We start from the raw sequence: 13,419 nt of genomic DNA on the forward strand, positions 1-13,419 counted from the left end.
CCTTCGTCCTTTTTTATATTTATCGCTTTCGGTTTCCGTTGTACAGGCTCTCCGTCTAAAATATGACACGATAGCAGTATACTCACCATTCGCAATGTTTATCTTATTACGCGCTGCCAAGGGAAGCGGCCGAAAGACGAACCTTCGAGTGCCGCGTGCTCGCTCGGCGACGCGATCACCGGAGCAAAGTTCACCTCTGCCGAAGATCCGAGCGTAAGAATACGTAGCACCATTCGGCTCCGAGGCACGAATGGCGCGAGTCACATTCAAGCGAGCTGCCCATAAAAAAGAATTATAAGTGTATTCCCGGTGCCTGTTAGCCACTTTTATTATATAATATATTTTAAACGAACCATCACTCGTTTTCCCTGACACTTCGTCGGCGGCACTGCGGAAAGCCGAAGAATGCGTGTCGAAACGAGAAAACTCACAGCAACACATGATCGTGCCACCCGCATGGGCACTGCATACTTCCGTTGCCCCAAGGAACAGTGGCGGCGCAGTGAAGCGGACTTACGGGGCCGCGCCCAGGCACGCCGCGAACGCTCAACATAAATTTTTGTTTCTCGCCAAAAACAAAAAACACTCCGATGAAACTTTCACAAATAAATCTCCTTTGTTTACTCTTCCCAACGAGACCAAGCGTGCATTTTTACTTGGACTGCATCACCACTCTACATATGCCTGAACGTGGAGCATTTCACACATTTTTCAATGTTTGCGCCCTTTCCACTTCGAAACTACTCGGTCATCGACTTCAATACTTTTTTGACACGCTTACTACCAACTATCCAGCCATGTGATATAGTCCTATTTTGTCTGTAATATTCGTAGAACTTTTAAAAAATAATCAAAATTGGCGCAGAATTGCAGCATTGCTTCACCACAAAGCACATCGTGAGACAAAGTAGTGGTCGTCAATGGGTGATAATAAACTAGTGCCATTCCTTTTCAAGTAAACAGCACATATTTAAGGCGTTCCGTAAAGTATTGTATTTTTTAGAGTATTTTTTCGCAACCTATGTTTCACCCACTACGGCAAAATTCAAATCACTGTAACAGACAAGAAAAATTTTTTTTCCAAAGAATACTTTCAGAGGGCAAATAGTGCACTGATATGAACGTCCACAATTTTTTACAATACATTTGGAGAGGGTCGAGCGCAATGTCTGGGACGTTTGGCGTGGAATGACCCTATTGCTACCACAGTAAAGCATGCATACCGAAACTTTAGCTCTGGCAGCTGCTCTGGCAGCCAAGAGCGCTTTTTGGACAAGTGTGGTTCCCTCCACAGTAACGACTACAACATTAAAGAAACGGCAGATCACATTTGCCAGGGTGATTATCTATCTATCTATCTATCTATCTATCTATCTATCTATCTATCTATCTATCTATCTATCTATCTATCTATCTATCTATCTATCTATCTATCTATCTATCTATCTATCTATCTATCTATCTATCTATCTATCTATCTATCTATCTATCTATCTATCTATCTATCTATCTATCTATCTATCTATCTATCTATCTATCTATCTATCTATCTATCTATCTATCTATCTATCTATCTATCTATCTATCTATCTATCTATCTATCTATCTATCTATCTATCTATCTATCTATCTATCTATCTATCTATCTATCTATCTATCTATCTATCTATCTATCTATCTATCTATCTATCTATCTATCTATCTATCTATCACACAAGATCGCATACAATGAAAAGAAATGGCGCCCATAAATCACCGATTTGCTTTACACTCACCTTCTGCGTGGTAATCAGAGCCAAGTACGCGCCGTCCTCGCACGGCAAGCGCATCTCTTTCAGGCGGATGGTGACGTCACGGAAAGCATCGTCAGTGTCGAACACCTGCACTGCACCGCTGGGGATGACCGGTTCCTGGGCTCGAAGCACCCACAGGCAGCGGACGTTCGCTGGCGCCGCGTTGGGGTATCCTGGACTCTGCAGGGTCTGCCACGAGTCGCCGCTCACGTTGACGCTGCCTCCGCACAACGCTGTGAAACGAAAAAAAAAAAATGGCCGCGAGTCCACCATGAGCGTGGCATGTAAATCATGACATACACGACATGCACGTCATGGTTTTCATGTTGCCACCTGTCATTCATGTTCTTCATACAGTCACACCGCGCAATACCAATTTTGGTGTATATCAACCTAGCGAAATGGCCGCGAGTGCGTCATGAGCGTGGCATGTAAATTATGTCGTGCATGACATGCGTGTCATGATTTTCATGTTACCACCTCTAATTGACGTTCGTCATACAGTCGCGTCGTGCAATACCAATTTTGGTGTATATCAAGCCAGCGAAACGGCCGCGAATGCACCATGAGCGTGGCATGTAAATCATGACATGCATGTCATGGTTTTCATGTTACCACCTGTTATTCATGTTCTTCATACAGTCACACCGCGCAATACTAATTTTGGTGTATATCAACCTAGCGAAACGGCCGCGAGTGCGTCATGAGCGTGACATGTAAATTATGTCGTGCATGACACGCGTGTCATGATTTTCATGCTACCACCTCTAATTTACGTTCGTCATACAGTCGCGTCGTGCAATACCGATTTTGGTGTATATCAACCTAGCGAAACGGCCGCGAATGCTCCATGAGCGTGGCATGTAAATCATGACATACATGACATGCATGTCATGGTTTTCATGTTACCACCTGTTATTCATGTTCTTCATAGAGCCACATCGCGCAATACCAATTTTGGTGTATATCAAGCCAGCGAAACGGGCGCGAATGCACCATGAGCGTGGCATGTAAATCATGACATACATGATATGCATGTCATGGTTTTCATGTTACCACCTGTTATTCATGTTCTTCATACAGTCACATCGCGCAATACCAATTTTGGTGTATATCAACCTAGCGAAACGGCCGCGAGTGCGCCATGAGCGTGGCATGTAAATCATGACGTGCATGACACGCGTGTCATGATTTTCATGTTACCACGTGTCAGTTATGTTCGTCATGTTGAAATGTCTCGTCATACCAGTTTTCGTATATATCCATTCATTTAAACGCCCGCGAGCGCCCCGAGACCATTTCATGTAAATCATGCCGCACATGACATGCGTGTCATGATTTGCACGTTAGGACCTATCATTATGTTCGCCATGCACTCTTGTCACGTCATAACAGTTTTGGTATATATGAAATTAACGGAATGGCCGCAAGAGCCCCAAGGCCGTGGAATGTAAATCATGCTGTTCATGACATGCATGTCATGATTTTCATGTTATAACCTGTCATTTATGTTCGTAATACGCTCATGGTATTCCATACCAATTTTGGTATACATCCGATTAACGAAACGGCCAGGAGAGCACAAAGTCGTAGGCGGCTAGATAGATAGATAGATAGATAGATAGATAGATAGATAGATAGATAGATAGATAGATAGATAGATAGATAGATAGATAGATAGATAGATAGATAGATAGATAGATAGATAGATAGATACGCTCAAACTCGCAGAAGTTCGCTAAGAAATGCTTCGCATTTAAAAAAACACACACGCACACGTGACGGAATCACATTGTCATGCGTGCTTACTTTTTTATTTTAATGTTATCGGCCTTCAGCCACAAAAGAAACTGTTAGCAGCGCTCGCCGCAGGCCACGCCGCAACGCTTGGAAACTTCGCGATTGTTTACGGTTCTTCTGTTGAGATTACGCGCAGGACACGAGTAACCGAATTTATTCCAGAGCTAAAGAGAGCACCAGCGATAACTCTGGAAGATTCGATAAGGTATGTATGAAAGCCGACGCACTTCAGATAAGAGCAGGTTACCGACTGCCGACGACTGTGATCGCCGCTATTAGTGTACAGTGCGTGGTGCTTGTACTTTGACCTTTCATTTCCTGGGCACAAGTTTTCGGCCAACAAAAAGTTTTGTCTTCAATGGTCTAACTGCCACCTTCTTCACTGTCACGACCACGTGATAATATCCAGACGCACCCGGGTGACCGAAGGCGTCATGAACACGGGCGGTCAAAATGCTGAATGTGCCTATACAAGAAAAAAAAGAAAAAAAAACTGCCGTTCGATAATGTAATGCTTTCAACGTGCTATTACTTTAATATACGCGTTACCAACTTCACACGGCGCTTTATGTCGTTCGCAGCGAACAAGATCATGTGTTAATGACGTTCTTGTTACCAGTGCGCGGTATATCGACTGACATTTCCAGCTAATGATATTCGCGCATTTAACACACCTCCCGAACTCCTGCACGTGCAAATAGTGTAACCTCGACGACAGGTGCTTGGCGAAAATTTACAAAATCGGTAATAGAAAGCGAGCAATCATCACATAAACTTTTGCGCTAATTTTTTTATGAGCTTTTAAATGTCTCTTCACCTACATTATATTGTTACGTGAATGACGACTCGGTAGACTGTAGTCCGTAGACTATCTACATGATATGTTTACAGGAGTGGTTGCAGCGCTGTAGATGTAGATGTAGATCCTGTACAGCTGGCTCACACCCACTCAGGGGGATTGACATAGAATCGGGTAGCTTAGAAAAAATTATTTAAAAACTAGTAATGAGAATAATTTCCTATTTTGTTTAACAGAAAGATTTTTTACAAGTTAATTTTGTGAGAATAATAATTTCAAAAAAAGAAGGAAAAAGGTGGGTGGGATTAATTTTCATCAAATAAGAAATACATAAATATAGAAAAGAATCTTGCTGTACTTTGCTTCTGGTTAACTATGGAACTTTTGAACTGTGGTTATTGTTTAAATCTTTTTGACTGTTCTATGAACTCTTGCATGGCCTCGCATACTTTCCCGCTGCTGTGCCCAAGGGTAAGTGCACCTAGAGATAGTAAATTTGAGGTTCTCAACTCTAATCCCATTATGCGTAACGGCGTTTCCAGAGATGTCTTTCGTAATGTAGAAAACTTCTGACATGAGATCAGAAAGTGTTCTATTGTTTCCTCTTCCCTACAATAAGAACAGAGGGGTGATGGTGCCAAACCGGCTCTATATAAATAAAAATTTAATGATGGAATTCGGCAACGCAACTTCGTAATTATAACTTCTAGATCTCTGTTATGACATGTTGCAGCGCTGACCGGTTCAGCCAAGAGCCCGAGCAGAGAGAGATCTTCCTTCTCTTCGTCTGGCGCACACGCGCATGGTTCAAGGGGCCGGCAGTATGCATGTAGCAATATGATATCTGAAGCAGTTGACACAAGACTGGGAGATTCTGTTGGCTGTTTCTTTGTAACAGAGAAGCAGGCTATGCTTATTTATTTATTTATTTATTTATTTATTTATTTATTTATTTATTTATTTATTTATTTATTTATTTATTTATTTATTTACGTATATCTTACAGTTCTTCAAAAAGGCACCGGGTAAGTGGGGAGCACAGTTATACAAGCCTAAAAGCGTTATTAAAAGCAGAAAATCCATCACACGTAGGCAACAATTATACTGTAATAATAACACACAATATGAAGATATACTTGAGCGGGATATTGCTCAAATGACGCATGACAATGATGATGCCATCACATGGCAGTCGTAAAAGTGCGACAATAGCCACACCAACTGGTATTGATATGATGAGGTGTAATAAAGACAGTGTTGTTAGTCAGCGCTCGTGCATGGTGTCGTTCTTGGTGATGATGATGATGAAATGAACTTTATTTGGTCCTGGAGAACCCCGATCAGACAATCCCGGAAGGGGGGTCCGCTGCAGTTGCTGGCCGCGCCCACGCCGGTACTGGAAGACCGTGGCCCTCCACCCGTTCGCAGGCCTCCTGGACTGCCGAGAGCTGGACTGAGAGCTCGTGGCTTTTAAGAGCCCTCTCCCAGTCCTCTTCTGTGTCGTTCTTGGTGCGTCCGTGTCGTTCGAACTGTTTGTTGAGAATAAAGGAGTGGGGCACGAGCTTGGGGAAGGTGCGAGACGAAAACGGAGGGGGAGTCGGGCTAGCCCTTGCGCAGTAAAGACGTCGTCGAGATCTATGTCTACGGGCCCTTGTGTCTTACATTTTTGAAGCGACAGCGCTAAAGAGCTCGTTTCGCAGAAATTCCGGCGTCGGTATCGGCGGTGGCTCCGGCGGCGGTGTCTTTGGTTGTGAGCAAAAAATCAGCGTTGTCCGTGAGCGAAAATTCGAGGTAGATGCAAATAAAGATAAAAGCCGGAGGGCGTCCGCACTTTGGCTTTCCTTGGGGCACGGTTTAAGTGTCGACCAAGAAGCGAAGCCAGGATAGCGATTGGGAAGGCGATACGAACACGGTCCGGTTACGCTATCGAGTTCTAGTCTTGAAAGCAAGGCTTAAGCGTCCTCCAAGTTTTTTTTTATGCCGAAGCCCGAGATCGAACCAGGAACCTTTAAGTTCACTCAATAATTTTACATCGAAACTGCATATGACTAAGATCCTGGGGTTTGTGGCGTCTGTGTGCAAAAACTCAGACCTCGTATTTGGCTCACGTGAGTGCGCGACCTGCGCTTCCACTTCGTCTGCGAAGTTCGCGGGAGCGGAAGCGCAGTAGGGGCGCTGAGGGCAAGCGCGGTGGCAGCCTCCAGATTCTTAGAAAGTTCTAAGCATGCCCCGTGATTGGGCTTGGTGGCATTTGTTGACAATTGTCGGAGATCCAAGCGACCCGGTTCAATTCGCCGGGGTAATGCACGCTGTGAGTCACACCGCAGTGTACGACGATGCGCGTGGACGGACTCGAAAAGCAGGCTCATTAGTTGGCCACAGCCCCTAGCGAAGACACAACACCGATGTCGTTGCTGTATGATGAGTACGCGGGAGTTGTCGTTTCGCCAGATATACCTCGAACAGCCACGCAGTATCATGAGTGCACACACCACGGCTTTCGCGAACACCAGTAACGAGACACGGTGTACCGATCGTCGGGGCGGCGAACCACTGCACCTTTTCTACATGGTCATGAATGTAGTTCGCGTCGCTAGTCAATCACCTTCGCAGAGTGGAAAGGCCGGCGAATTTTCTGTTTTACGTTCAAACTTCTTGCTTTTCGGTCACATGTTTTATGATCCAAAAAACGACAGGAAGTTGAAGATGGAACCTTGAGGTGAAAAAATCCTTAAGGTTGAAGCTTGCCAAAATAAGCCTCTAGCACCCATGGTTTACAGATTTTTTTAATGTTTTATGCTGTCCCGTATAGCTGTTCGGCTGTTTATACTCTCATTATGCGCAATAATAAGTTTAGATGGCAAGACCGCTTCTCTTTGTGGTTTTCTTATGTTCTTCCGTGTCTTGCCTACAGCCCTCTTCGATCAAAAGATAAACGCGCCTTTGCACTTTCATTGGCATGTTTTCATTTTTGCGTCGTTTCAAGAAGTACTAAAGATGATAAAATGCTGTCATTTTGGCTTCACTCAGCAGTGCCCTTTCGAGGTGAGGTTGTCGCAACCATTACTTGGTTTATGGGGTTTAATATCCCAAAGAGACTCAGGCTATAACAGACGCGTAGTTGAGGGCTTCAGTTAATTTCGAACACCTGAGGTTCTTTTACGTGCACTGACAACGCACAGTACATCTCTCTGTAGCATTTAGTCTCCATCAAAATGCGACAACCACGCTCGAGTTCGAACCCACGTCTTCCGGGTCAGCAGCCAAGCACCAAGCGGTTGAGCCACCACGGCGGCTAAAAAAAGTTGTTGGTTCCAATAAATACAATCAAAACTTATACAAGGACACTACGTCCACATTTCTGATAGTGACACAATAGCGTCAAAAAAGACTTGCTTAGTAATGCATAGGTGCACTCACGTGGCAGTTCTTTGAAAGCGGCGGCAAAGCCTGGTCCTTCTCCCTTGGCCTTGGTTACGAAACGCACAAGCAATGTGTTGCCGGCCGAACGCAGCGGTGCCTCGGGTGGTCGCTGACCGCACAAACGCATCAGTGGTTCCTGGTGCTCATCCAAGGAGTCCCACACCTGCACCAACGAGGCATCGTTGCCTTTTAACCCGCTGACGCTACGCGCACTCTCACCAGGTTCGGGCATTGCAAAAAGACAAGCGCGATTCGTACATCGCGCAGTGACGACCGCATCTGCAAATAATTACGCCAACTTATTGTGGTGAAAGCCTTAGATGCTTCATCAAACGCGAAAAAGTGACTGTCGGAGTCAACACGAAAGATGCAAAAAGTCACGTCTCCTCAGATGACCTCATGATGACGTCATCGATGACGTAAAGTGATGATGTCATCCCATGACACCGTCGCTTGGCCAAAGGAGAGCCGATCCCGGAGGCCATGCAACACCACGTGAGATACAGAAAGCTTCATGGGAGGGGAGGAGGGAACGGTGGGGAGAGGCTGATGTCGGGTCAATACAGTCGATTGAAAAGAAAAATAAAACGAAGGAAATGGCTTTTGCCTTCAAGTCGTCGTAGGAGAATGCACAAACAACAGCGCGACATCAAAATCCCATGCGCTCTTCTCGAATAAACTTCCTTCTCCATCAGCAGGTATGGCGTCACAGATGCCACTTTCACGTCACAAGCGGGTCTTTACTGTCTTTTTAATTTCAGTTAACCTGTCTTTACTGTGGCCAGTTCTGTACGCATAAACTTTGACAATATCATTAAAGGGTGCCTACCACAAGTTGTTTTTTTTTTTACTTCCATCTCCACCCGCTTCAATCTTAGTCGCCCTTCGTAAAAATACTTGCGGTAGTACCCAGAAAGGTGCATTAGAAGATTTGGTGTATATGTCAATATTTCTGCAGGGGCCTTGTGTGAGGATAATGTACTCGAATGATCTATATTTTAAATAACAAACCTACAATCTATCTGGCGAAAGAACGCTTAGTTATGAGCACAGAAAATCGAAGACGAGGTTTTTCTGCTCGAATTCGGTCACTGAGCCAGCACATTATTTGAGCATCAAACGACGAAGGCCGCGTCGACTTGTGACAGCTGCAACCGAGGGACTTCCACAAGACGAGAAAGAGAGATAAATGCTTTAATGAAATGCTGCAGACGTTAGCCTAGCTATTTGCCTGATATGCTACTCCAGGTGCTGGATGATGATTATGATATATACACTGATAAACAAAATTGCTGTTGACGTTCTTGCAGGCCACGAGCCTTAACTAAACTTTGTAAACAGTGTAATCCACATCGCAGGGATGACGCAAGGTAATTCTATCGGATCGAATGACACTAGAAGAAACATTTTGAACAGTCCCTAATATTGTACCAGACCATTTGCAATGCATTTGAGATTTGAGGCCGAATCGTACCTCCAGCATGTTGGCGCTGGCGGCGTTGCAAGGGAGTGTTCCGCTTCCCAGGTTGAGAGCCGTGACGTTCAGCTCGAGGCCGTAGCCCGAGCGGGCAATGATTGTCCAGAGACAGTTGAGAGGGCCGCCTGGGTAGCTGCCCGAGCTGTCTCGGCTGGGCGGGGCCAGCGCACCGGACTCCTGGCGAAAGGTGCCGCCACAGCCCTGCTTCTCTCCTGCAATCGATGCGGTATAGGAAGCACAAGAGAGATTAATCCTTCATATAGAAAATGCTATAGAAAACACTTCTGTGTCTTCTATAGCCTTATTTAGAAACAGAAGAGGCCCTTTTAGAGGGGCCAAGGCTTGAATGAAGAAAGACACGAAAACTAGTGAGCTCTGAGTTGTGTACCTGCGGCTCCACTATATATCTCCGCAAACAAGGATGAACGCAACGCTCGGCGAAGAGAAGACGCTTTGTTTGAACGTCTGCCTCACGCCACCGCTGAAGCGTTCATTTGTTTTAGCGTACAAGAGACTGATTACCTTAGTAAAGAGGAGGCAGCTATACGTGTTACACAGACGAAGCTTCAGTAGATAATGGCTTCAATAAAGATAGGTTCGGGCAAATTAACAGTTTGTTCACTTTGCGCGAACGAAAGCGTGACTGTAAAGACAAAAAATTCGGCAGATACCACGCACTGTGGGAATCGATGTAATGCGAAGCAGCCAGCAAAGAGCTGCATACATCGCCTTGTTTGTCTTTGAGCCAAATGAAATCAATCATGCCATGGCATCTAGTCCACCATATATCGCATGTTTGCCATGCACGCATGCATGCACAATCTAGTGTACACCATGCCAACGAAACGCATATTCTGGTATATAAATGCATGACCTGTCGCTTATGTTCATCACGCACTCGTGTCATGCCATACCAATTTTGGTATATATCACATTAACAAAACGGCCGGAAGCGCACCATGACAGTGGCATGTAAATCATACCGTACATGACATGCATAACACGATTCGCATGTTAAGACCTCTCATTTATGTTCGTCATACCAATACCAATTTTGGTGTATATCAAAGGAGCGAAATGGCTGCGAGTGCACTGTGAGTAGAGCATGTAAATCATGCCATACATGACATGAATATTATGGTTTTTCATGTTACCACCTGTCACTAATGTTCATCATACAGTCTCATCGCGCAATACCAGTTTTGGGTGTATATCAAGCTATCGAAACGGCCGAGAATGCACCATGAGCGTTGCATGTAAGTCATGACATATAAGGCATGCATGTCATAGTTTTCATGTTATCACCTGTTATTCATGTTCTTCATACAGTCACATCGCGCAATGCCAATTTTGATGCATATCAATCTAGCGAAACGGCCACGAGTGCGCCATGAGCATGGCATGTAAATCATGTCGTACATGACATGCATGTCATGATTATCATGTTTCCACCTCTCATTTACCTTCGTCATACAGTCGCTTCGCGCAATACCAATTTTGGTGTACATCGAGCTAGCGAAGCGGCCGCGAATGCATCATGAGCGTGGCAATTAGGTCATGACATACATGACATGCATGTCATGGTTTTCATCTTACCAACTGTAATTCATGTTCTTCATGCAGTCACATTGCGCAATACCAATTTCGGTGTATATCAATCTGCTGAAACTGCCGCTAGCGCATCATGAGCGTGGCATGTAAATCAGGTCGTACATGACTTGCATGTCATGATTTTCATGCTACCACGTCTCACTTACGTTCGTCATACTGTCGTGTCGCGTAACACCAATTTTGGTGTATATCACGCAAGCGAAACGGACGCGAATGCACCATGAGCGTGGCATGTAAATCATGACATACATGTCATGGATGTCATGGTTTTCATGCTGCCACGTGTCAGTTATGTTCGTCATAGAGAAATGTCTCGTCATACCAGTTTTCGTATGTATCCCTTCATTTAAACGGCCGCGAGCGCCCCGAGACCATGTCATGTAAATCATGCTGCACATGACATGCGCGTCATGATTTGCATGTTAGGACCTGTCATTATGTTCGTCATGCACTCTTGTCATGCCGTACCAATTTTGGTATATATGAAATTAACGGAACGGCTGCAAGAGCCCAAAGGCCGTGGAATGTAAATCATGCTGTTTATGACATGCGTGTCATGATTTTCATGATATGACCTGTCATTTATGTTCGTGATAAGGCCATGTTATGACACACCAATTTTGGTACACATCCAATTAACGGAACGGCCAGGGAGCCCAAAGGCCGCGGAATGTAAATCATGCTGTTCATGACATGCGTGTCATGATTTTCATGATATGACCTGTCATTTATGTTCGTAATAAAGCCATGTTATGACACACCAATTTTGGTATACATCCGATTAACGAAACGGCCAGGAGAGCACAAAGTCGTAGGCGGCTAGATAGATAGATAGATAGATAGATAGATAGATAGATAGATAGATAGATAGATAGATAGATAGATAGATAGATAGATAGATAGATAGATAGATAGATACGCTCAAAGTCGCAGAAGTTCGCTAAGAAATGCTTCGCATTTAATACCTGTACCTGTACCACGTCTTCGGTAATTGTGCGTCGCCCTCTCAGAAGCTCGCACGGATCAATAATCACGCACGTTTTGCACTGGGCCAGCTGCAATGTAGTGCCGAGGCAGGATCTACATTAAGGCGGCTCTAGATGTCTTCGCTTTATATATTTGCGAGTACTAGCGGAATGAGATCCTTGTAAGCCATTAACACTCGAATGTTTAGACTGTAGAGGTTAAAAGTGAATGACACCTTCGCCTGGTGCATTGCACAATGAATTCTGACTATCCATTCGATTTGGTGTAAGTCTATTTGTAACTTTGATAGTAAACATTTAACTTTGTGCCTTTCTAAACATTCGCAAGGACAACTTCGTGCTTACAGGGTAAGAGTAACAGATTAAAGTGAGCGTTTGGGCGAGTTGGTAATACCTCGTCAAGAAAGAATTTAACAGCGCAGAAAGAATACGAACGGGCGAAGTCAGTATCGCCTCCCTTCGTACGTTCCTGTTTTTTCCGCACTGTTAAAATTTTTCTTGGAGAGTAACAGGCCAGACTCGAATAGGGCGATGCGTCACTGACCGAGCGTGGAGCGGTATGAGGCCCTGAATCCAGTTCCGACCAGATACATCTGGTTGACAACGAGCACGACGGTCATGGTGCGTCCGGTGCTCTTGAAGGTGTCCGGGCCCCCGTGGCGCCCGCAGAAGACGGCGATGGGCGGGGCGAGGTCGCTGTCACCGTCCAGCACGCGCACATGACTGGCCACGAATGCGTCGGCGCAATCTGTGCCGTGTGTCGCGTGCTGGTCGGGCCCCAGCTGCAGCCGAAGCTCGACAGCCCGTCCCTCGGGCGCGTAGATGTGCCAGATGCAGCGAGAAGTGCCACTGTCGCTGTCCACCATCGTCGGCAAGAGGCTGAAGGTGCCCCTCTCCGCGGTCAGGTTCCCGCCGCAATCTGGAATAAGAGGTGAAAACAAGTGCCCCCTTCACAGCTGATTCCAATAACCAAACGCAGAATAAGCGCACGTTTAACAGGGGATGGCTGGTTGAGTTCATAGTGAGCACTTTTTCTTTTGTACTCATGAGGTAGTCGATATCATTTTTACGCAGTTGGTTTGCCGTTATATCATCTTCTAATTGACACTTCTTTATTGTTTTCACTAATTAACTGAAAACTTCATTATGAAACTCACAAAGCTATGGATAACTCTGCAACGTTACCAACCTCGGCATAAGAAGAGATGTTGGGCTACTAAAGGTTAAGAAATGCCATAATCTAGAGAAAAAAATAATTGTGGACTGGCACTTTCGGTCCAGCTTCCATAAATATATATACGTTGCAACTGCCGCCTTGGCGTCCTCAATCAAATCGCCGCCCTGGTTTCAGCTTTGATTCCTCTACAGCACCTTGGGTGCGCTATAGATCCCGTGCCAATTCCCCTTTATGATAATCTTAGGTGCTCTTGAGAGTCCTCCATTCCCCAGTTAGATGTGCTTTCCTAGAGCAGCATTAAAGAAAAATGCAATCCTCACACCTTTACTGAATACAATGTTGTCAGAATGCAG

At 45.1% G+C, this 13,419-nt stretch overlaps 1 protein-coding gene across 1 annotated transcript in view; it reads right to left on the bottom strand.

Moving 5' to 3' along the window:
• LOC119394421 (cubilin) overlaps nucleotides 1–13,419 on the bottom strand; it is a 230,161-nt gene that overhangs the window by 16,485 nt on the left and 200,257 nt on the right. Inside the window, exons 58-61 of the mRNA XM_037661722.2 lie at nucleotides 12,434–12,808; nucleotides 9,290–9,504; nucleotides 7,813–7,978; nucleotides 1,776–2,026 (exon numbers count right to left, since the gene is read on the bottom strand). Of these exons, the coding sequence (XP_037517650.1) occupies nucleotides 1,776–2,026; nucleotides 7,813–7,978; nucleotides 9,290–9,504; nucleotides 12,434–12,808 (1,007 nt within the window). The remainder of the gene's footprint in view (nucleotides 1–1,775; nucleotides 2,027–7,812; nucleotides 7,979–9,289; nucleotides 9,505–12,433; nucleotides 12,809–13,419) is intronic.

This window comes from Rhipicephalus sanguineus, chromosome 5, assembly GCF_013339695.2.
Source record: "Rhipicephalus sanguineus isolate Rsan-2018 chromosome 5, BIME_Rsan_1.4, whole genome shotgun sequence".
In the NCBI taxonomy this organism is placed as follows: domain Eukaryota; kingdom Metazoa; phylum Arthropoda; class Arachnida; order Ixodida; family Ixodidae; genus Rhipicephalus; species Rhipicephalus sanguineus.